We start from the raw sequence: 26,231 nt of genomic DNA on the forward strand, positions 1-26,231 counted from the left end.
CATCTGGCAACAAGACATTGGCAATAGAGGCTTAGTGACCTGTTAGTTGTGAGGTGGGAGATTTTATTCCACATGTCAAAGAGCTACAAAACATGCAAAACTGCATGCATATCATGTCACAGTCATTCAGGAGCTTAAAGCGATTGATATGGAGAAAAGTCATATAAAGTCACTGGTTCCAGGCAATTACGAAGGAAAACGAAAGAAGGAATAATGGACAACACATGATTCTTGGATGAGGAGTGGTTCCATTTGTTCGGTTATGTTAACTCGTAAATCATCAATATATGGGCCACTGAAAATCTCTTAGCCACCTGACAAAATTTACTCCATGATCAAAAAGCAACACTAATATGTACCTGAACATTTGTGAACAATTCATAAATTAAATGGATACTTGTGAGTTAAAGGAGAGCTACTTGTGAGTTACTTCTAACAAGATGGAGCAACGTGTCACACATCGGCAAGAAGCATGGCAGAAACTGAGTCCTTTTTCAGCAATAAGGTCATTTCAAAAGGCCTTTGGTCAACACCAAACTTCTTCCTTTGGGCTACACTCAAAGGAAAAGTCCATCGGAACAGGCCTTGTACTGTGGAAGATGTGAAGGAAAATATACCATCTGAAATTGCTGCTATTCCCCCATATATGCTGGCGGATATGTTAAGGAACGTGGAGAGCTACGTCAAAACGTGTCTGGCAGAAATTGGAGAAAACTTCCCGGAGAAAATTACCCATACGTCAAGGTATGTAGCTTATTTTTGTTTGTTTTTCAGCTTGCTTTATCCTAACAGGAGTTGCAACAGAATATTCAGGGCCTCTTTCGAGGTAATCTCCCTGTATATCCCACCCCTTTACAGTTACATTGCCATAAGAAAAAAAAATATTCTCTTTGTCAGTGGGTTTTAATGTTATGGCTGATCGGTATATATAGAGACCTAAGAAGATTCTTGAAGTTGCCAAGCTCTCTATTTAATTGGAATTTGATACTGATGTTCTATCCCCCAGGACCCTAGATCCCCAATCAATCAGCTGTTTGACAAGACTACCGCGCTGTAAGTGCTGCAGTCTCATAGCATATCAAGCACAGCTTCTAGAGTGGTATAGAGGCTTTACAGCCCACTTGAATGGGGCAGAGCTGCAAATAGGTCATGTGACTTATTAAAGTGATGTCACAGGAAGAGGCTGCATGGCTCACCTCACAGAAGCACAGCAGTCTCTTCTAACAGCCGATTAGCAGGGGTGCTGCAAATCAGACCACCACTGATCTATCCTTATGATAGTTTAATAATATCAGTTCATCAATATTGTACTCCTGAAAAAAACGCTTTAACAGTTAAATCTATGCTTCAGTTATAGACTGAAAAACAATGTGAAAAAGGAAACACCTAAGCGGAAACAAAGCCTTAGACACAATCTATCAGTGTTTACCTAGAAACGTTACATGTTCAGAAGCTGCAGGTTTGACATCTGTGTCAAAAAAATCATCCGAAGTGAAGTCCATCTTTTCAAGTTCGCTGTCTGGAGTGTAATATACACTTGACGCACCAGTAATATCTAAGAGGTAATCAGAACACATCCTTCACAAAATAATATATTCAGTATGAATAGTATGTGCAAGAGAGGGAGCTCTCATAACTGTAACAATTCACTCATTTGTGTAAAGAGCAGTAGAAATTAAATGTTCAGAAAGTAAATAATGATGGTTACCATTCAATGACTAAAAGTAACTTTTCTTGTTCTCAATAAGAGAAATAAAATAACAGTCTTACAGGTATGATAACTTTTAGTGGCTAACAATGATCAAAACAATGACATTACATAGTCTGCCTTTAAAACAATTATTAATTCATTAAGCATAGTATAACATGAACAAACAAATGGACATATGGAAAAAATAAAATAAAAAATAGGTTAACATTGTACTTGGGGTGGGGGAGAAGGAGGTAGTCCATAAAGGAGTTATCCAGAAACTTGATATTGATGGCCTATCCAGATAGATCATCAATATCAGACTGGTGAAGGTCAGCTTCACTAGGTGTAGGCTTGCTATTCCACATTACAGATAAGCATAATTAATTTCTGGCTCAAATTAGGATTAGCTCACTGCCAGTGTAGGAGGGTTTATAAAAAAAAAAAAAAAAAAAAAAAAAAAAAAATGTATTGTAATCATATTAAAATAAGGTACACCCTCTCTAATTCATTAGAGACAGGGATATGGGAATTGTGTCAATGAGTGCAAGTCAGCATGAACACACTTAACACTTAAGGACCCTGCAATTTTTCACCTTAAGGACCAGGCCATTTTTTGCAAATCTGATATGTGTTGCTTTATGTGGTAATAACTTTAAAACGCTTTTACTTATCTGGGCTATTCTGAGACTTTTCGTCAACATATTGTACTTCATGACAGTGGTAAAATGGAGTAAAAAAAATTTACCGAAAATTTGACAAACTTACATTTCTCTACTTTTATAATAGTAATACCTCCAAAAATAGTTATTACTTTATATTCCCCATATGTCTACTTCATGTTTGGATCATTTTGAAAATGACATTTTGGGCCTCTTTCACACTTGCGTTGTCCGGATCCGGCGTGTACTCCACTTGCCGGAATTACACGCTGGATCCGGAAAAACGCAAGTGTACTGAAAGCACTTGAAGACGGATCAGTCTTCAAAATGCTTTCAGTGTTACTATGGCAGCCAGGACGCTATTAAAGTCCTAGTTGCCATAGTAGGAGCGGGAAGCGGTATACTTACCGTCCGTGCGGCTCCCGGGGCGCTCCAGAATGACGTCAGAGCGCCCCATGCGCATGGATGACGTGCCATGTGATCATGTCATCCATGCGCGTGGGGCGCCATGACGTCACTCAGAAGCGCCCCTGGAGCCGCACGGACGGCAAGTATGCTGCTCCCCCGCTCCCCACTACACTTTACCATGGCTGCCAGGGCTTTAGCGTCCCGGCAGCCATGGTAACCATTCAGAAAAAGCTAAACGTTGTATCCGGCAATGTGCCGAAACGACGTTTAGCTTAAGGCCGGATCCGGAAAAGAGCGCAAGTGTGAAAGAGCCCTAAATTTTTGGGGGACGTTAGAAGGCTTAGAAGTTTAGAAGCAAATCTTAAAAGAACATTTCCAAACCCCAATTTTTTTCAGGACTAGTTCAGTTATGAAGTCACTTTCAGGGGGCCTTACATATTAGAAACCACCCATAAATCACCCCATTTTTTGAAACTACACCCCTAAAGGGATTCAAAACTGATTTTAAAAAAATGTGTTAACCTTTTAGGTGCCCCACGAGAATTAAAGGAAAATGGGAATAAAATTTCACCATTTTTTTTTGCAGATTTTAAGTTTTAACAGCCAAACAAAACAAAACAAAATCTATTACTCTGAATCTGGAGTTTACAGAAACACCTAATGTGTGCTCAAAAACTGATGTATGGGCGCACAGCAGGCTTCAGAGTGGAAGGAGCACCATATAGCTCAGTGGAAACCCCCAAAAAGTGACCCCACTCTGAAAACTACACCCCTCAAGGAATATTTCAAAAGGTATGTAGTAAGCACTTTGAACCATCACGCGTTTCACAGAATTAGGAAATGAATGGCTGTGAAAATGAAAAATTAAAAAATTTTACTGAAAAAGTTGCTTTACACCCACATTTTGCACTTTCACAAGGGGAAACAGGACAAAATGCACCCTACATTTTGTTCACCAGTTCCCCCCGAATACGCCAACACCCCATACAGTTGTGTTCAAAATTATTCAACCCTCACTGAAATTGAGTGTTTTGGCCAGTTTGACATTGATTTTGATCATTTCAGTCATCTTGTTTACAATTAAATCAAAGAGGCACTTGTAAGTCAGACAAATATAACATAACATTTATAATGAAATAACCACAAATGTCTTTTCAAGTCTGGTGACTGCAATGGCCACTTTAAAATGTTCCAGCCTTTAATCTGCAACCATGCTCTAGTGGACTTGGAGGTATGCTTGGGATAATTGTCCTGTTGAAAGGTCCAATGTCTCCCAAGCCTCAGGTTTGTGACTGACTGCATCACATTTTCATCCAATATCTCCTGGTACTGAAAATAATTCATGGTACCTTGCACACGCTAAAGCTTCCCTGTACCTGTAGAAGCAAAACAGCCCCAAAGCATGATTGACCCCCCCCCCCAACCCGCCAAGATTCACAGTAGGCAAGGTGTTCTTTTCTTCATAGGCCTTGTTCTTCCTCCTCCAAACATAGCGTTGATCCATGGGCCCAAACAGTTTTAATTTTGTTCCATCAGTCCAAAGAACACTATCCCAAAACTTTTGTGGTTTGTCCACATGACTTTTGGCATACTGCAGTCGACTCTTCTTATTCTTTGGAGACAGCAAAGGGGTGCGCCTGGGAGTTCTGGCATGGAGGCCTTCATTACGCAGTAAGCGCCTTATTGTCTGAGCTGAAACTTCAGTACCCACATCTGACAAATCTTTTTTCAGTTCCTCAGCAGTCACACGGGGACTTTTCTCCACTTTGCGCTTCAGGTAGCACACAGCAGTCAAAGTCAGCATCTTCTTTCTGCCACGACCAGGTAGCGTTTCAACAGTGCCCTTTTCCTTGAATTTCGAATGATGCTTCCTATGGTGTCTCTTGGTATGTTTAACATCTTTGCAATCTTCTTATAGCCATTGCCCTTCCTGTGAAGAGAAATCACCTCTTCTCTTGTCTTCCTGGACCATTCTCTTGACTTCACCATGTCTGTAAACACACCAGTAAATGTCTAGAAGGAGCTGACTATCACAGTCCTTTTAAATCTGCCTAATTGGTGCTTATTATGCTTGATTGCTGCTCCTTGACATCCATAGGTGTTTTCAATACCTGATCGAAAACACTTGAGTGAACCTCTGTTCTTAAGAGTGGTAATCTTTAAGGGGTTGAATAATTGTGTCAATGAAGAAATCACAAAAAACAACAACATTTAATACTGTATTACAAAAACAATTGATCTCATTTTAGTTACATTTGGTTCTTTAAAAAGTCCTTGTAAGATTTCAATCTGAACACAATTACAAATGTACACTAAATTCCCCAAAACCCTTTACAGCATTGGGGGTTGAATAATTTTGAACACAACTGTATGTACTGAAAAAATTATGTATGGGCGCATGGCGAAACCCAACAAGTGACCCCATTTCGGAAAGAGCACCCCCGTACGAAAAATAAGTGGTGGAAAGGGTACTTTGTGTCTCACAGAAGACACTTGTGGAAGCATTCCAAAGCACACATTTGTAAAAATGAAAAATTACTAGCAGAACCATATTTTTCACATTCACAAGGGGTTAAAGGAGAAAATGCACCCCAGTATATGTTCCCCATTTTCTACCCTTTTTGCAAACACCCGATATGTGCTTGTAGCCTGCTGTATGGCGCACAGCAGGGCTCTAGAGGCAAAGTACAAAACATGTATATACACTCACCTGAATAATTATTAGGAACACCATACTAATACGGTGTTGGACCCCCTTTTGCCTTCAGAACTGCCTTAATTCTACGTGGCATTGATTCAACAAGGTGCTAATAGCATTCTTTAGAAATGTTGGCCCATATTGATAGGATATCATCTTGCAGTTGATGGAGATTTGAGGGATGCACATCCAGGGCACGAAGCTCCTGTTTCACCACATCCCAAAAGATGCTCTATTGGGTTGAGATCTGGTGACTGTGGGGGCCATTTTAGTACAGTGAACTCCTTGTTATGTTCAAGAAACCAATTTGAAATGATTCGAGCTTTGTGACATGGTGCATTATCCTGCTGGAAGTAGCCATCAGAGGGTGGGTACATGGTGGTCATGAAGGGATGGACATGGTCAGAAACAATACTCAGGTAGCCCATGGCATTTAAACGATGGCCAATTGGCACTAAGGGGCCTAAAGTGTGCCCAGAAAACATCCCCCACACCATTACACCACCACCACCACCACCAGCCTGCACAGTGGTAACAAGGCATGATGGATACATGTTCTCATTCTGTTTACGCCAAATTCGGACTCTACCATTTGAATGTCTCAACAGAAATCGAGACTCATCAGACCAGGCAACATTTTTCCAGTCTTGAACAGTCCAATTTTGGTGAGATCATTAAAATTGTAGCCTCTTTTTCCTATTTGTAGTGGCGATGAGTGGTACCAGGTGGGGTCTTCTGCTGTTGTAGCCCACCTTTCTTTCCCATTCTGACATTCAGTTTGGCGTTCAGGAGATTGTCTTGACCAGGACCACAACCCTACATGCATTGAAGCAACTGACATGTGATTGGTTGACTAGATAATCGCATTAATGAGAAATAGAGGTGTTCCTAATAATTCTTTAGGCGAGTGTATCTATATAGAAAAACAAACAGCACTACTGGAATCCACAGCCTTGAGAAAGGCTCTAGTTCAGAGCCGAAAACGTTGCATCACATGGGTGAATAAAGAAAAACTTTTTCTGTGGATTCCAGGAGTGCTATAAATATACACACATATATACACACACATATATATATATATATATATATATATATATATATATATATATATATATAAGAAGAAAAAAGGCGGCACTGGCTCAACGAAGAAAAAGCGGGTGCACGCCTCAGAGGGAATGGAATGATTTCCCTATTGAAAATAACAAGAAAAATGAGCGGCACTCCAAGTAATAAAGTAGTGAATCCTTTATTCACACCAGTGGTGCAACGTTTCGGCTCTGTTCGCGAGCCTTCCTCAAGCTTGAGGAAGGCTCGCGAACAGAGCCGAAACGTTGCACCACTGGTGTGAATAAAGGATTCACTACTTTATTACTTGGAGTGCCGCTCATTTTTCTTGTTATATATATATATATATATATATATATATATATATACACACACACACACACATACACACCAAGGGGTAAGCAGCTCATTCCCCAGTGAACGTGCACCCAACCTTTCTAACTATTTTTGTCAGTGCCGCCATTCTTCTATAATATATAAATATATCTATATACACATATACACACACTACTACTAACTACATGTGTGTGCAAAAACTGTAGTATAAATGCAGTGAACACTGGCTAACAATTTAAGATATATATATATATATATATATATATAAAAATATATAATTTTATTTTTTTCAAGGAACAATCAACGCAGCACTCTTCTTGTAAAAAAAAAAGCTGCGTCTTTATTCACATAGATGACGTGTTCATTATTTGGAATGGTACAAACGAGTCGCTACATGCATTTCATGATTTTCTGAACAATATGGATAACGATATAAAATTTACGCTAACAGCCTAAAGTGAAAGGGTACAATTTTTAGATACACAGGTCTATGTGGAAAATGGGAGCCTACATACAGATCTAAATATTAAAGCTAGAGATAAAAACACGATTTAACATTTTGCAAGTGAGCACCCACGAAAAACGATCAGGTCACTACAATATGGCCAAATGTTGCGGGTAAAAAGAATTGTAGACAATGAGGAGCATGCGGAAGGGGCGTTAAAAAAAATTGGAAAATTCAATTAAAATCAGAAGCTATCCTAAAAGGGTTATTCAGGAGAATAGGAATAAAGCCGACCAAGTAACTTGCGATACTCTTTTGAGGACTAAAGCGAAATCAAATATAGAGAGGATACCATTTGTAACAACATTCAATGAGTTAAGTCCGGCAGTGTAGCGGACTGTGCGTTCACATTGGTATGCATTGAGGAGCGGTTTCCCTGCGATTTCGGCCTTCACTGCACCACCCTTAATGTCGTATAAACGCTCCAGAAACATCAAAGACAGGATTGTTAGAACTGAGGTAGAGGGGCAGAAAAAACAACTATTTTGGAAAGAATTAATGTGTTAAAAAGAGAGGAGGACAGACTGTTATGGCACAGTTATGGGGTGGGGGGTCTGTAGATGGCACGGTTATGGGGTGGGGGGGTCTGTAGATGGCACGGTTATGGGGTGGGGGGGTCTGTAGATGGCACGGTTATGGGGTGGGGGGGTCTGTAGATGGCACGGTTATGGGGTGGAGGGGTCTGTGGATGGCACTGTTGTGGGGTGGGGGGGTCTGTGGATGGCACTGTTGTGGGGTGGGTCTGTGGATGGCACTGTTGTGGGGTGGGGGGGTCTGTGGATGGCACTGTTATGGGGTGGGGGGGGTCTGTGGATAGCACTGTTATGGGGTGGGTGGGGGTCTGTGGATGGCACTGTTATGGGGTGGGGGGGGGGTCTGTGGATGGCACTGTTATGGGGTGGGGGGGTCTGTGGATGGCACTGTTATGGGGTGGGGGGGGGGGGGTCTGTGGATGGCACTGTTATAGGATGGGAGATCTGTGGATGCCATCCCCAGATCCCCCATTAACAGTGCCATCCCCAGATCCCCCATTAACAGTGCCATCCCCATCTGGGGTGTTCCTTTGCTGGGCTGGACTTTTATAGCCCCCCCAAATTTTACTTGCATCCCTGTTAGCTAAAGAGGCGGGCCCAGCTGGGGGGGGGGGGGGATGGGGGGTTTCACCTCCTTTTCTTTGGGAAAAAAAGCCCTGTATGTATGTATGTATGTATGTATGTATGTATGTATGTATGTATGTATGTATGTATATATATATATATATATATATATATATGTGTATGTATATATATATATATATATATATATATATATATATATATACACACACACACACATACACTCACCTAAAGAGAATTATTAGGAATACCTGTTCTATTTCTCATTAATGCGATTATCTAGTCAACCAATCACATGGCAGTTGCTTCAATGCATGTAGGGTTGTGGCCCTGGTCAAGACAATCTCCTGAACTCCAAACTGAATGTCAGAATGGGAAAGAAAGGTGATTTAAGCAATTTTGAGCGTGGTATGGTTGTTGGTGCCAGATGGGCCGGTCTGAGTATTTCACAATCTGCTCAGTTACTGGGATTTTCACGCACAACCATTTCTAGGGTTTACAAAGAATGGTGTGAAAAGGGAAAAACATCCAGTATGCGGCAGTCCTGTGGGCGAAAATGCCTTGTTGATGCTAGAGGTCAGAGGAGAATGGGCCGACTGATTCAAGCTGATAGAAGAGCAATGTTGACTGAAATAACCACTCGTTACAACCGAGGTATGCAGCAAAGCATTTGTGAAGCCACAACACGCACAACCTTGAGGCGGATGGGCTACAACAGCAGAAGACCCCACCGGGTACCACTCATCTCCACTACAAATAGGAAAAAAAGGCTACAATTTGCACAAGCTCACCAAAATTGGACTGTTGAAGACTGGAAAAATGTTGCCTGTTCTGATGAGTCTCGATTGCTGTTGAGACAGTCAAATGGTAGAATTTGGCGTAAACAAAATGAGAACATGTATCCATTATGCCTTGTTACCACTGTGCAGGCTGGTGGTGGTGTAATGGTATGGGGGATGTTTTCTGGGCACACTTTAGGCCCCTTAGTGCCAGCTGGCCATCGTTTAAAATGCCACAAACTACCTGAGCATTGTTTCTGACCATGTCCATCCCTTCATGACCACCATGTACCCATCCTCTGATGGCTACTTCCAGCAGGATAATGCACCATGTCACAAAGCTCGAATCATTTCAAATTGGTTTCTTAAACATGATAATGAGTTCACTGTACTAAAATGGCCCCCACAGTCACCAGATCTCAACCCAATAGAGCATCTTTGGGATGTGGTGGAACGGGAGCTTCGTGCCCTGGATGTGCATCCCTCAAATCTCCATCAACTGCAAGATGCTATCCTATCAATATGGGCCAACATTTCTAAAGAATGCTATCAGCACCTTGTTGAATCAATGCAACGTAGAATTAAGGCAGTTCTGTAGGCAAAAGGGGGTCCAAAACCGTATTAGTATGGTGTTCATAATAATTCTTTAGGCGAGTGTAATATATATATATATATATATACACATACATACATACACACACACACACACACATACACAGTTGCAAGAAAAAGTATAAATCCTTTGGAATTATATGGATTTCTGCACAAATTGGTCATAAAATGTGATCTGATCTTCATCTAAGTCACAACATAGACAATCACAGTCTGCTTAAACTAATAACACACAAAGAATTAAATGTTACCATGTTTTTATTGAACACACCATGAAAACATTCACAGTGCAGGTGGAAAAAGTATGTGAACCCCTAGACTAATGACATCTCCAAGAGCTAATTGGAGTGAGGTGTCAGCCAACTGGAGTCCAATCAATGAGATAATATTGGAGGTGTTGGTTACAGCTTCCCTGCCCTATAAAAAAAAAAACACACACCAGTTCTGGGTTTGCTTTTCACAAGAAGCATTGCCTGATGTGAATGATGCCTCGCACAAAAGAGCTCTTAAAAGACCTACGATTAAGAATTGTTGACTTGCATAAAGCTGGAAAGGGTTATAAAAGTATCTAAAAAAAAAGCCTTGCTACTCATCAGTCCACGGTAAGACAAATTGTCTATAAATGGAGAAAGTTCAGCACTGGTGCTACTCTCCCTAGGAGTGGCTGTTCTGTAAAGATGACTGCAGGAGCACAGCGCAGACTGCTCAATGGGGTGAAGAAGAATCCTAGAGTGTCAGCTAAAGACTTACAAAAGTCTCTGGCATATGCTAACATCCCTGTTAGCGAATCTACGATACGTTAAACACTAAACAAGAATGGATTTCATGGGAGGATACCACAGAGGAAGCCAATGCTGTCCAAAAAAATACATTGCTGCACGTTTACAGTTTGCACAAGAGCACCTGGATGTTCCACAGCAGTACTGGCAAAATATTCTGTGGACAGTTAAAACCAAAGTTGAGTTGTTTGGAAGAAACACACAACACTATGTGTTAAGAAAAAGAGGCACAGCACACCAACATCAAAACCTCATCCCAACTGTGAAGAATGGTGGTGGGGGCCTCATGGTTTGGGTCTGCTTTGCTGCATTAGGGTCTGGACCAATTGCCATCATCGAAGGAAAAATTAATTCCCATGTTTATCAAGACATTTTGCAGGAGGACTTAACCACTTCAACCCCGCTAGCTAAAACCCCCTTCATGACCAGGCCACTTTTTACACTTCTGCACTACACTACTTTCACCGTTTATTGCTCGGTCATACAACTTACCACCCAAATGAATTTTACCTCCTTTTCTTCTCACTAATAAAGCTTTCATTTGGTGGTATTTTATTGCTGCTGACATTTTTACTTTTTTGTTATTAATCGAAATTTAACGATTTTTTTGCAAAAAAATGACATTTTTCACTTTCAGCTGTAAAATTTTGCAAAAAAAAACGACATCCATATATAAATTTTTCGCTAAATTTATTGTTCTACATGTCTTTGATAAAAAAATAAAATGTTTGGGCAAAAAAAAAAAAATGGTTTGGGTAAACGTTATAGCGTTTACAAACTAAGGTACAAAAATGTGAATTTCCGCTTTTTGAAGCAGCTCTGACTTTCTGAGCACCTGTTATGTTTCCTGAGGTTCTACAATGCCCAAACAGTAGAAAACCCCCACAAATGACCCAATTTCGGAAAGTAGACACCCTAAGGTATTCGCTGATGGGCATAGTGAGTTCATAGAACTTTTTATTTTTTGTCACAAGTTAGCGGAAAATGATTTTTATTTAAAAATTTTTTTTCTTACAAAGTCTCATATTCCACTAACTTGCGACAAAAAAAAAAAAAATTCTAGGAACTCGCCATGCCCCTCACGGAATACCTTGGGGTGTCTTCTTTCCAAAATGGGGTCACTTGTGGGGTAGTTATACTGCCCTGGCAATTTAGGGGCCCAAATGTGTGAGAAGTACTTTGCAATCAAAATGTGTAAAAAATGGCCTGCGAAATCCGAAAGGTGCACTTTGGAATATGTGCCCCTTTGCCCACCTTGGCTGCAAAAAGTGTCACACATCTGGTATCGCCGTACTCGGGAGAAGTTGGGGAATGTGTTTTGGGGTGTCATTTTACATATACCCATGCTGGGTGAGAGAAATATCTTGGCAAAAGACAACTTTTCCAAATTTTTTATACAAAGTTGGCATTTGACCAAGATATTTTTCTCACCCAGCATGGGTATATGTAAAATGACACCCCAAGACACATTCTCCTGAGTACGGCGATACCAGATGTGTGACACTTTTTTGCAGCCTAGATGCGCAAAGGTGCCCAAATTCCTTTTAGGAGGGCATTTTTTGACATTTGGATCTCAGACTTCTTCGCACGCTTTTGGGCCCCTAAAAAGCCAGGGCAGTATAAATACCCCACATGTGACCCCACTTTGGAAAGAAGACACCCCAAGGTATTTAATGAGGGGCCTGGCAAGTTCATAGAATTTTTTATTTTTTTGCATAAGTTAGCGGAAATTGATTTTTTTTTTTGTTTTTTTCTCACAAAGTCTCACTTTCCGCTAACTTAGGACAAAAATGTAAATCTTTCATGGACTCAATATGCCCCTCACGGAATACCTTGGGGTGTCTTCTTTCCGAAATGGGGTCACATGTGGGGTATTTATACTGCCCTGGCTTTTTAGGGGCCCTAAAGCGTGAGAAGAAGTCTAGAATATAAATGTCTAAAAATGCTTACGCATTTGGATTCCGTGAGGGGTATGGTGAGTTCATGTGAGATTTTATTTTTTGACACAAGTTAGTGGAATATGAGACTTAGTAAGAAAAAACAAACAAAAAAATATATATATTTCCGTTAACTTGGGCCAAAAAAATGTCTGAATGGAGCCTTACGGGGGGGTGATCAATGACAGGGGGGTGATCACCCATATAGACTCTCTGATCACCCCCATCATTGATCACCCCTCTGGTAAGGCTCCATTCAGACGTCCGTATGATTTTTACGGATCCATGGATCGGATCCGCAAAACACATGCGGACGTCTGAATGGAGCCTTACAGGGGGGTGATCAATGACAGGGGGTGATCAGGGAGTGTATATGGGTGATCACCCCTGTCATTGATCACCCCCCTGTAAGGCTCCATTCAGACGTCTGTATGATTTCTTACGGATCCATGGATCGGATCCGCAAAACACATGCGGACGTCTGAATGGAACCTTACAGGGGGGTGATCAATGACAGGGGGTGATCAGGGAGTGTATATGGGTGATCACCCCTCTGTCATTGATCACCCCCCCTGTAAGGCTCCATTCAGACGTCCGCATGTGTTTTGCGGATCCGATCCATGTATCCATGGATCCGTAAAAATCATACGGACGTCTGAATGGAGCCTTACAGGGGGGTGATCAATGACAGGGGGTGATCAGGGAGTGTATATGGGTGATCACCCCCCTGTAAGGCTCCATTCAGACGTCCAAATGATTTTTATGGATACATAGATCGGAATACGCAAAACACATGCGGACGTCTGAATGGAGCCTTACAGGGGGGTGATCAATGACAGGGGGTGATCAGGGAGTGTATATGGGTGATCACCCCCCTGTCATTGATCACCCCCCTGTAAGGCTATATTTATCAAAACAGGTATATTTATCAGGTATATTTATCAAAACAGCGTCTAAAATACCTGTTAGGGGTTAAAAAAAATCACATCTCCAGCTTGCCAGCGAGCGATCGCCGCTGGCAGGCTGGAGATCCACTCACTTACCTTCAGTGCCTGTGTGCGCGCGTTCACAGGAAATCTCGGGTATCGCGGGAGGACGCGTATATGCGTCCACCCAGAAGAGCAGGGCCGCCGGCAGGACGCAATCCTGCGTACGGCGGTCCTGTAGCGGTTATAGAGGACCTTTCACTAGAATAAAACATCTAAACTAACTATACAGACATGGAGAGCGGCGCCCAGGGATCTCCCTGCACTTACTGTTATACCTGGGCGCCCCTTCGTTCTCCCGTTTTGGCCTCCGGTATCTTCATAGTTAGGCTCCACCCAGGGGAACCTGCCGGCATCTCATTCTTCCATGCTGTAGCGCTGGCCAATCTCAGCGCCCAGCTCATAGCCTGAGAGGCTTTTTTTTCTCTCTCAGGCTATGAGCTGAGCGCTGCGATTGGCCAGCGCTACAACATGGGATAAGGAGACGCCAGCAGGTTCCCCTGGGTGGAGCCTAAGGCTACTTTCACATTAGCGTTCGGGGCTCCGCTTGTGAGTTCCATTTGAAGGCTCTCACAAGCGGCCCCGAACGGATCCGTCCAGCCCTAATGCGGATCCGCTCAGAATGCATCAGTCTGGCATCGTTTGGGTGTCCGCCTGGCCGCGCGGAGGCAAATCGATCTGTCCAGACTTACAATGTAAGTCAATGGGGAGAGGATCCGTTTGAAGTTGACACAATATGACTCAATTTTCAAACTGATCCGCCCCCCCCATTGACATTTAATGTAAAGTCTGGATGGATCCTTCCAAGCTACTTTCACACTTAGATTTTTTTTTTTTATATAATGCAGACGGATCCGTTCTGAATGGATCCCATCGTCTGCATTATATGAGCGGATCTGTCTGTGCAGACCCCAGATGGATCGGCTCTGAACGCAAGTGTGAAAGTAGCCTAACTATGAAGATACCGGAGGCTATACCGGGAGAATGGAGCGGCGCCCAGGTATAACAGTAAGTGCAGGGAGATCCCTGGGCGCCGCTCTCTATGTCTGTATAGTTAGTTTAGATGTTTTATTCTATTGAAAGGTCCTCTAAGGCCATCTGTCCACCAGCTGAAGCGCCACAGAAGATGGGTGTTGCAATAGGACAACGACTCAAAGCACAGAAGTAAATCAACAACAGAATGGCTTAAACAGAAGAAAATACGGCTTCTGGAGTGGCCCATTCAGAGACCTGACCTCAACCCGATTGAGATGCTGTGGCATGACCACAAGAAAGCGATTCACATCAGACATCCCAAGAATATTGCTGAACGGAACAAGAATTACTCCTGACCGCTGTGCACGTCTGATCTGCAGCTACAGGAAACGTTTGGTTGAAGTTATTGCTGCCAAAGGAGGTTCAACCAGTTATTAAATACAAGAGTTCATATACTTTTTCCACCTGCACTGTGAATGTTTACATGGTGTGTTCAATAAAAACATGATAACATTACATTTTTTGTTTGTTATTAGTTTAAGCAGACTGATTTTATCACAAGACACGGAGGCTCCTATTGCTTTAACTCTCTTTACTGTTACCATAGCAGCAAAGAAATGAACATGTCAATCACAAGAGAAAAACCATAGTAACCTACTCCTCCCCACCATCCCAGTATATAATGACTCAACCCTCTGGGATCATCCTCTTTCTTTGCTGCTGCCATGGCAGATGAGTATCCATGTGCTAATATGTGTGTTATGATCCTTGTTTTGCTGTCTTTCTCCCCACTCAGGGTTTTCTCCCTGGTATTTATTTTCTAGGTCAGTGTTTCCCAACCAGTGTGCCTCCAGCTGTTGCAAAACTACAACTCCCAGCATGCCTGGACAGCCTTTGGCTGTGCGGGAATGCTGGGAGTTGTAGTTTTGCAACAGCTGGAGGCACACTGGTTGGGAAACACTGTTCTAGGTGCCCCGTTTCTCCTTTCCATATTAAGCTTATTCCGCTCTATCTTATTTTATGGTCGTTATGGCGGTTTATTTTTCCCCCTTTTCTGCCCTCCGCCTAGCTTAGGATCTGTCGGTACCCTTATCTGGTTCCGCTTGTTTTACTGCTCTTACCAGACGCTCCGTTTTCCTCTTCTCCCGCTCCCTGCATCTGGTCCTTCTCCCGGCGAGACTTCGGCCGCCATCTTGGGGCACCCGGCTTGTTCCCTCCCGCGATCTCGCGGGATTTTGGTTTTTCCTCTTGCGGCGCTTTGCCTAGATCTTGCGGCGCTTTGCCTAGATCTTGCGGGATCTCGGCGCCATTTTCCTTGGATCGCACCTGTACCGCGCTTACCCCTGGGTTCTCTGTGCCAGTGCTCTCGGTGAATAAGATCTTCTGGCACTTCTGTTATTTTCAGGCCCTCATTCGTTTTTTCTTTCCTCCTAGGTCTTTCTCTGTGCGGTCCTCGGTGGTCTGGGGTGAATTACTCCTCCACCCTTCCAGATATGTCTCACCGTAGTGCCTCTTCTACTCCTAGACAGGATGACCCCGCTGCCCCCATTAGTCCCCCTGCGGTAGATAGCCGTATTGAGGTTTCCTCACATGATGTGCAGAACGCTGCGCTGCAGCAATCATCTCAAATGCTATTATGGCAGCGATGGGCTCCATGTCCTCAGCGCTTTCACAGTCTCCCAGGCCCGGTGTTCTCAGCCCGCCAGGCCCATTCAGAACCCAGGAGCGGAACTTAATATGCCCTCAGCCTCCAGAACCTCTGAACGATGGGAATCCATCACATGATCACGGGGTTGTCCCGCGTAAAAGAGCCTGCGCGCAACAGGCAGAAAGGTCTAGCGCTTGGAAGACGGCCAGGACCTTGCCTGAGCCACTATCAGATTCAAATAAGGAATCTATTGAGGAGGCACAGAATGAGTCACACTATGACTCAAATGAGGAGCTCGAGGATGTGGCTGTTGATCCTTTAGATTTGTTGCCTGACCCCGTACCAATAACAGCGGTGGCTACTATGCAAGAGGGTCAGTCTATGCGGGACGACCTCTTGGTTGACCCCCTGGGCGAGCCTTTATTTAACCCTGATGAGCTCCATCACCTCCGCTCAGCGAAATGGTTCCCAGCTACTCACGTGGCACAGTATTTGGAGGCAAAGATCCGCACCCCCATAAGTAAGGACTGGCGCAATAAGTTGCGAGCAGAGTGCCCTCGCCCTATTATCCCGCATAAGGTGTGTGAGACACCTACGGTGGACCCCAAGATGGTCCAGTTTTTGTCTAAAACGGGGTTCAACCCCAAGAAAGGGCTGGATTCGTCTCTGAGGGCCGTTCAGGATAAACTCCTGGACATTACGGGCCCTCTTGCCAGGATATTTGACATGGCAGAATCCGCCAAAGCGGAGGGTAGATCTGTAGACCCCATTGAATTGGGGGGATGGATCCAGAGGGCCATTTGTATTACTGGCAATGTAAATAACCTCTTTGGGCATAGAAAGGCGTAAAGCCATTTTGATGAAGGTAGAACCAAAGCTCTCCAACCTTGCTTTGTCTGAAGCGGGCAAGAATGCCCAGGGTCTTCTATTTGGAGATTCCTTTATAAAGGAGTTGGGCAGATACGTCGGGGCTTTTACGGCTCTGGACAAAGCTCAAACCTCAATGAGAAAAGTTTTTAACACCCGTTTCTCCAATAGGGCCGGCAGCTCTAGGGGCCGTCTGTCCGGCCGTTCTAATTTCCATCCCCGCGGCACGGGGAGAGGCTCCTTCAATTACAGATCCTCGCTTCAGGATCCCAGGCACCAGCCTTCCTTCTTCCCCTCCCGGGGCGCTCCAAGACGTTCCAGAGGTTTCCGTGGAACTCGCTCCTTTCGACGACCAGTCGGTAAGTACCCATCCCGTTCTCCTGTTGCCTTCTTCAACAGGTTGTGTCGGGGGCAGACTCAGTCTCTTTTTCAATGCCTGGTCCGAGATCACCTCAGACCGGTGGGTGCTGGACACAGTCAGGGTTTTCACCATAGACCTAGTAGCCCCCCCAGATCTTTTACCTGCTCCCCATCCCATACATCTGGCCGGCTCACTTCGGCGACACATACATAGGGAGCTGAGGGACTTATTCCACAAACAGGCGATAGAGCGCACCACGCCTCACACCACCGGTGTGATCAGCAATAGGTTTCTGGTGCAGAAAAAGAGCGGGCAGATGCGCCCAGTTATCAATTTGAAATCCCTCAACTCACTGGTGCAATATCGTCACTTCAAGATGGAAGGCATCCATCTTTTAAGGGACATGCTCCTTGCGGGCGACTGGATGGTCAAACTAGACCTCAAAGATGCGTATCTCATGGTACCGGTGGCTCCTGCCTCCAGGGATCCGCTTCGTTTTCTTTGGGAAGATCAGATATGGCGTTTCACTTGCCTTCCTTTTGGCCTCTCATCCGCCCCTTGGTGCTTCACCAAGGTAATGAAACCGGTGGTGACTTGGCTCCGCAGCAGAGGGGTGCGCATGATAATTTATCTGGACGATATTCCTTTCATAGCGCACAGTCCGTCCCTTCTCCACAAACACCTTGCCATGGACACCTTTCCGGGTTAGGTTTCATCATAAACCAAGAAATCCAGAATAGACTCTTCGTCCCTGACCCTTCATCTACCCTTGTCCAAGGTCCGGTCGATTCGCAAAGAGCTACGCCATGCGCTGCTTCGGCCACAGTTGTCGCTTCGACACTTGCCGCGTCTGAAAGGGCTTCTGGCATCGTCTATCCAGGCCATATTCCCGGCTCCCTTACACTACCGGGCCCTCCAGAGGCTCAAGATTGCCCATCTCCGGGCTGGTACCGCGTATTCGGACATAGTCACTCTGGACAGGGAGACGAGGGATGAGCTACGGTGGTGGATCCAGAACCCGTCTGGAATGGCAAGGCCTTATTCAGTCCACTGCCGGACATGGTCATAGAATCGGACGCCAGCTTACGCGGCTGGGGAGCACACTGCAATAGGGTATCCACAGGAGGCCACTAGTCTCCCGAGGAGTCTCGTCTCCATATCAATGGCCTGGCGTTACTGGCAAGGACTTTGGCGATTCGCAGTTTCGCCAACGGCACGGTCACGACCTGTATCAGACTGCGGATGGACAACATTTCTGTGGTCCGATACGTCAACGGGATGGGCGGGATACGTCAACGGGATGGGTGTTCCGGCGCTTTGTCTGGAGTTTCGGACACAACTGTTTTCTTATTGGAAAACGCATGGGTTCCCGGAACCAGGCGGGCATATAGAACTGCCTGGGACGCTTGGGCTCGTTGGTGCGGAGAACGCGCTCTGGATCCCTTTCGTGCTCCTGTAACTTCGATCTTGTCTTTTTTGTCTTCCTTGTATGATTTGGGTAAGGCCTATCGTACGATCAACCTTTACAGGTCAGCGATATCCTTTAGCACGAGGGTTTTGAGGGTTGCCCTGCGGGTCAGCATCCTCTGGTGTGTCGCTTGCTTAAAGGCTCTCGTTTGTCTCGACCTCCCAGACCTCGTTTCCTTGCGACTTGGGATGTGGGGTTGGTGTTGAATTTTCTATCGTCTTGGTCTTCTAATGCCCAACTATCCCTGCACCAATTATCGGCGAAGTTGGTAACGTTATTCTGTGTCGTTTCTTGTAAGAGGGTTTCAGACGTCCGGGCCCTGGATTACAATGCGCGGTCGTTTACTCCGGAGGGTGTCCAATTTAACATTTCCAGACGTACTAAGACGGGCATCTGTTCAGTATCTTAACCTTCTTCCCGACAGTCCCCGCAACTTTGCCCGGTTGCATGCCTTCAGGAGTATGAATCCCGTAATGCGACCCTGCGTACCCCGACGTTCTCTAATTTGTTTATCTCTTTTCAGAGACCTTATGCTCCCGTCTCCAGTGTGACCTTGTCTCGCTGGGTTAAGGAGATTCTGAGTCAGGCAGGTATTGACACTACTATTTTTACAGCTCATTCTGTCCGCAGTGCTTCCGCTACTTCCATGTCGGTCTCAAGGGCCCGTCTTGAGGATGTTATGCGTTTAGGGGATTGGTCCAGGGTGTCCACTTTTCGTGAATGCTTTTGATTCTGTTGTTTCTCAGCTTTGAACTTGCAATAGGAGCCTCTGTGTCTTGTGATACGGAGGAGAGTATTGCCCACCCTTTCCTGCCCTTACTTGGGTTGTCTATAATGTTGGTTTGTGTATCCATTTTTCTTCTTGGTCATGTTATCTCTGTGTTATATACCTGATTCGGAATTTATGTATATGTGGTGCATTCTATTGCCTTGTGATTCTATCTCGGATTTATCTTCATTCTACAGGCGGTTTGTCTACAGTTCCGGTTCAGGGTGCAGTGCCTGTTTTGTTACAGCATCGAAGGGCGTTTTTCCTTCCGTTGAAGGACATTCCGACATTTCTCTTCGTTGTCAAGAGTGTTGGTTCCGGTCCAGGATGGCCAGTTTCGGAGAGCTCTGCGGTTCGGTGTAACTGTACAAAAAAAAAAAAGAAGGATGATCCCAGAGGGTTGAGTCATTATAAAGAGTTAAAGCAATACTCGCCTCCGTGTCTTTAATAAAATCATGACTTTACGTCATGGAATAGGAAAATCATGAAATTATCTATTGTTGTGAGTTAGATGAAAATTAGCTCACATTTTATTACCAATTTGTGCAAAAAATCCATATAGTTCCAAAGGGTTCACATACTTTTTCTTGCAAATATATATATATATATATATATATATATATATATATACACACACACATACATATATATATATATATATATATACACACACACACATACATACACACACTCACCTAAAGAATTATTAGGAACACCATACTAATACGGTGTTGGACCAACTTTTGCCTTCAGAACTGCCTTAATTCTACTTGCCATTGGTTCAACAAGGTGCTGATAGCATTCTTTAGAAATGTTGGCACATATTGATAGGATAGCATCTTGCAGTTGATGGAGATTCGAGGGATGCACATCCAGGGCACGAAGCTCCCGTTCCACCACATCCCAAAGATGCTCTATTGGGTTGAGATCTGGTGACTGTAGGGGCCATTTTAGTACAGTGAACTCATTGACATGTTCAAGAAACCAATTTGAAATGATTCAAGCTTTGTGACATGGTGCATTATCCTGCTAGAAGTAGCCATCAGAGGATGGGTACATGGTGGTCATGAAGGGATGGACATGGTCAGAAACAATGCTCAGGTATCCTGTGGCATTTAAACGATGGCCAATTGGCACTAAGGGGCCTAAAGTGTGCCCAGAAAACATCCCCCACACTATTACACCACCAGCCTGCACAGTGGTAACAAGGCATAATGGATACATGTTCTCATTCTGTTTACGCCAAATTCGGACTCTACCATTTGAATGTCTCAACAGAAATCGAGACTCATCAGACCAGACAACATTTTTCCAGTCTTCAACAGTCCAATTTTGGTGACCTCGTGCAAACTGTAGCCTCTTTTTCCTATTTGTAGTGGAGATGAGTGGTACCCGGTAGGGTCTTCTGCTGTTGTACCCCATCCGCCTCAAGGTTGTGCGTGTTGTGGGTTCACAAATACTTTGCTGCATACCTCGGTTATAACGAGTGGTTATTTCAGTCAACGTTGCTCTTCTATCAGCTTGAATCCGTCGGCCCATTCTCCTCAGTGCTCTAGCATCAACAAGACATTTTCGCCCACAGGACTGCCGCATACTGGGTGTTTTCCCTTTTCACACCATTCTTTGTAAACCCTAGAAATGGTTGTGAGTGAAAATCTCAGTAACTGAGCAGATTGTGAAATACTCAGACTGGCCCGTCTGGCACCAACAACCATGTCACGCTCAAAATTGCTTAAATCACCTCTCTTTCCATTCAGTTTGGAGTTCAGGAGATTGTCTTGACCAGGACCACAACCCTACATGCATTGAAGCAACTGCCATGTGATTGGTTGACTAGATAATCGCATTAATGAGAAATAGAACAGGTATTCCTAATAATACTTTAGGTGAGATTATAATTATATATATATATATATATATATATATATATATATATATATATAGATATAGCCCTAACTACTACTTCTTCTTTTTTAACCCCCCCCCCCCCCCCCCCCAAAAAAAATATTTGGACCAGCTGCAAATGAAAACAAAATCTGCGCAGCTACTGCAGATGTCTTTTCAACAGGAAATGGGTTAAAACGCTGCAGTGGTGCACCATAAGTTACAGCAAGGCACAAGCAGAACCTTTCTGCATGCAGTCACCAGCTAGAATGGCTGCATGCAGGGAAGTTCTGCCTCTTCCTGCCTCACCTCAGAGGTGACCGGTGCTGACTTGTTCAGCACCTGCCATCTCCCCTGACCTCCTCCCCACCCTCCCCAATTCCTCTGACAGCTTCCTGTGCTGTGATGTGCCGGTTTCATTGATCATTGATCGGCCAATCGCAGCGCTTGGGGCTGCAGGGGGGCAGTGCAGCACCATGCGGCCCTTGGCATGGCTGCCTGCTGGTAAGAGCAGGCATGGTGCCGTCATTCCCCCCTGATCCTTCCCCAGAGCCCCTTGGACCTTGCGCTGTACATGTACGGCGGTTGTCCTTAAGTCATGTCCGGTTGCGCCGTACATGTATGGTGCGGGTCCTTAAGGGGTTAAAGTGGCTGTCCGAGTTATGTGAACAAAAAACAAAATATAGAACTTTAAATCTGATGGTCAGCAATATATACATAAGCTAAGCATGTTTTAGGCAATTTTTTATTTTTTTAAATCCATTTCCTAATTTCTCTAGTTCTCTTCAGGCCCTTTGTTTACCTGCAGTAAAATCAATCTGAGATTTTCCACATGAATATTTGTGGGTGTCAAAAAAGACTGCCCCTTCCTCTGCTCTGCAAAGCGAGTGAATAAAAGTGCTGTCCTGAGTGAAATGTCTGACGGCTGGGATACTCAGCAGCATGTTGTATGTGTAGGACTACAAGTCCCAGCTGTACAATGACACTGCTGATACACACAGGAACATCCCCCTACCTGTACTTTAGTAATGCTCTGCAGAACTCCTCCATTCTGTCAGCTCTGCGTCAGCAGGATGAGGGGGGGGGGGGGGAGATCCTGAGCATCTGTGTTTTCACTACCTGCAGCTGCACAGCAAAGCATCCAGCCCCGAGTCTGTGCCGCAGATGGTAGAAGGGGTTAAACTTTCCTGAAGAATCTAGTGGGAAGGGAGACACAGGGCAGACCGCAGCAGACCAAGTCCCCTAATAGAAGGTATAGAATTGACTAGCAGCGTGCTGATAAGATATAAGAATCAAACATTTGCTCCCTAGGCAATGTCAGTATCATTAAACACTATGTAGCGGTGTATCGTTCTGTATCAGGGACTGACCACCATGAGTGCGCCAAAAGTCCTGAACATAAGGAGATACTGTAGAGAGTAGGAACTGCTCATTAGATAAGCGTTTCTTTCAGTTCAGTAGAGAACACCTCATCAGAAGCAAGGAGGATGCAGTGCAATTCCCTATTCTAACTCAAGAAATGGACGAGCAGTGCCATGTCTCGTCTCCATACTGTTTACACAGCATGATCTGCCACCTACAAAGAATTCTAAAAAAGAGTTTAAAAATTTGGATTGCTCGATGAATGTTTGCTTGTTCATCGGTTAATCGGCGGTAGTATTTCACTTCCTAATACACAGGCTTTAGAATACAAAACTATGTACTGTTTTATAGCTGAACATCATCTATACTAAATCTAATAGAAATCATAGCTGCCATACAATCAGAGATAGTATCCTTTAAGGTAGTTCGTAGTAACGCTTGTTAGCGATGATATGGCAGTGTAATACTGCCCCCAATTACCGGATGAACTAGCAAACGCTCGCTCATCAGCCAATCCAGATTTTTAAGCAGGCTTAAAAATCATTGTTTGCCGGCGGCAGATCGTGCTGTTTTATGATCTGCTGTCGGCAAACACCTAGTCAGTATGGGGATTAGTGATCATTTCTCCTCATACAGTGGAGATCACTGTATGTAATAGCAGCAGTCTCCACCTTTAATGAGCAGGCGATTGCCAGGAAGGAACACTTCCTTCCCAACAATTGTGCGCCCAATCTTTTAATGCAATAAAACCCCAAGGGAAGTGAGAGCTGTAAATGCAGCACTCATTTCCAACCCATTTCAAAAGGCTGTCTCTAGCTAGGGCTGTATTGGCTGGCACCACGATCAATATAAAGGATCTATGAAATACATGCTTGGCTACTGAAGTACCACAAGGACATATGACATATGTTCTTTGCAGGAAAGTGTAAAATAGTAAGAAGGCCTCATGTGTCTTACAAATAAAGAAATTACAACATTTTGGGGTAGAGTGAGAAACAGAAATAAGTGTACCTTTAGAACAAAACACAATGGTATTGAATGGATTAAATACACATCATTAAAAGCCAACTATTTAAAAAGACAGACATTACAAAATACATAAATTCAATGATAACTACCAACCAGTATTGAAAGACCAGGGATTTTCTTTTCCTTCAATAACCTAACCAAAAAAAAAGAATTTAAATCAATATGCTGTACAGTCCAAAACTAGAACAATTGAAAAAGTGAAGAGAGACAATAACAGGCTTATAAAACAGCACATAACAGATTTTGGATTTGTCTGGGGGCCCCTGCTGCACCCATAAGCCCCACTCATGTAACACTGCTAACATACCTCACACTCTTCCAAGAACTCTGTGGGGGGCACTAAAGGAGGATTTTACTGTTTGGGGGGCACTAAAGGGGGACTTTTTGTAATAAACGGTTTATTTCAAAGTCTCCTTAACAAGACATATCACATGTACATGAAAACAAGCATATACATTAACAGTAAAGAAAATTATATGCTGAGAAGACTTTATGTTAAAGAGACTAGCAGATATGATATGTCGACTGTTCAATGCCACGGACCCTGGGAGCTAGGTGTGGGCAATAGTCCTCGGAGAAGAAAGTGTACGTGGACACTTACAGTGATAATACTATGATCTTTCAAATGGCAAAATGTCATTAACAAGCTGTAACCCCTGAGATTTACTAAAAGAAGCCAGCACGATCTACCTCCGCGCGATAGCTATACATGCCAGAAATAACGATTCACAAATTCAGATTAATCTCTCAGTATCTTCCACTATGCCAAACGAGCACAATTTAAGATCCATTATTAAGACAGAGGGCATGACAACATTTAGTGTTATCATTATGGGAGACTTTAATCTTCCTGATGTAAACTGGAATTCCAAAATAGCTAGTTCTGCCAGGAGTACAGATATTCTAACTTCCCTACTGGGATTATCTCTACAGCAAGTAGTGGAGGAGCCAACTCGGAAGGAGGCCATTTTAGATTTAGTATTCACAAATGGGAATTTGGTATCTGATATAACTGTAGGGAAAGCTTGGGAAGGAAGGTAGTTATATGGAAGAAGATAAAGAACTAGCTGACTGCCTCAATGAATACTTCTGTTCAGTTTTTACAAAGGAAAATGAAGGAAAAGGACCTGTTAGGAAGGAAGACTAATGAATCTTTTGATGCATGTGTTTTTACAGAGGAAGAGGTTCTAAGTCAGCTGTCTAAAATTAATACAAATAAGTCACAGGGGCCTGATGGGATACACCCAAAGCTATTAAAAGAGCTTAGCAGTGAACTAGCAAAACCATTAACAGATTTATTTAACCAATCACTGGTAACAGGAGTCGTCTCAGAAGATTGGAAATTAGCAAATGTTGTGCCCATTCACAATAAAGGTAGTAGGGAGGAATTGGGCAACTATAGGCCAGTAAGCCTGACATCAATAGTGGGGAAATTAATGGAAACCATACTTAAAGAGAGGATTGTGGAACATCTAAAATCCCATGGATTTTAAGACGAAAAACAGCATGGGTTTACTTCAGGGAGATCATGTCAAACTAATCTTATTGATTTTTTTGATTGGGTGACTAAAATAATAGATGGAGGAGGTGCAGTAGACATAGCTTATCTAGACTTTAGTAAGGCTTTCGATACTGTGTCACATTGAAGGCTTATCATTAAATTGCAGTCTTTGTGCTTGGACTCACAAATTGTTGAATAGATTAGGCAGTGGCTGAGGGACAGACAACAGAGGGTTGTGGTCAATGGAGTATATTCAGACCATGGTCTTGTTACCAGTGGGGTACCTTAGGGATCTGTTCTGGGACCCTTATTGTTTGATATCTTCATCAGCTAAATTGCAGAAGCCCTCGATGGTAAGGTGTGTCTTTTTGCTGATGACACAAAGATTTGTAACAGGGTTGATGTTCCTGGAGGGATACACCAAATGAAAAAGGATTTAGGAAAACTAGAGGAATGGTCAAAAATCTGGCAACTAAAATTGAATGTTTATAAGTGCAAGATAACGCACCTGAGATGTAAAAACCCACGTGATACAGTCCTAACCTCAGTATCTGAGGAAAGGGATTTAGGGGTCATTATTTCAGAAGACTTAAAAGGTAGGCAGGCAATGTCATAGAGCAGCAGGAAATGCTAGAAGAATGCTTGGATGTATAGGGAGAGGCATTACTAGTAGAAAGAGGGAGGTGCTCATGCCGCTCTACAAAGCACTAGTGAGACCTCATTTGGAGTATTGTGCTCAGTACTGGAGACCATATCTCCAGAAGGATATTGATACTTTGGAGAGAGTTCAGAGAA

General features: G+C 43.7%; 1 protein-coding gene across 5 annotated transcripts in view; it reads right to left on the bottom strand.

Annotated features, from left to right (window-relative positions):
• LOC122922497 overlaps positions 1–26,231 on the bottom strand; it is a 363,771-nt gene that overhangs the window by 168,126 nt on the left and 169,414 nt on the right. For all 5 annotated transcript variants that reach the window (XM_044273106.1, XM_044273104.1, XM_044273105.1 and 2 more), the window contains exons 7-8: positions 24,029–24,068; positions 1,430–1,555 (exon numbers count right to left, since the gene is read on the bottom strand). In XM_044273106.1, coding sequence (XP_044129041.1) covers positions 1,430–1,555; positions 24,029–24,068 — 166 coding nt within the window. The remainder of the gene's footprint in view (positions 1–1,429; positions 1,556–24,028; positions 24,069–26,231) is intronic.

The sequence above is a fragment of the Bufo gargarizans genome, unplaced genomic scaffold (assembly GCF_014858855.1).
Source record: "Bufo gargarizans isolate SCDJY-AF-19 unplaced genomic scaffold, ASM1485885v1 fragScaff_scaffold_395_pilon:::fragment_2:::debris, whole genome shotgun sequence".
Taxonomy (NCBI): Eukaryota; Metazoa; Chordata; class Amphibia; order Anura; family Bufonidae; genus Bufo; species Bufo gargarizans.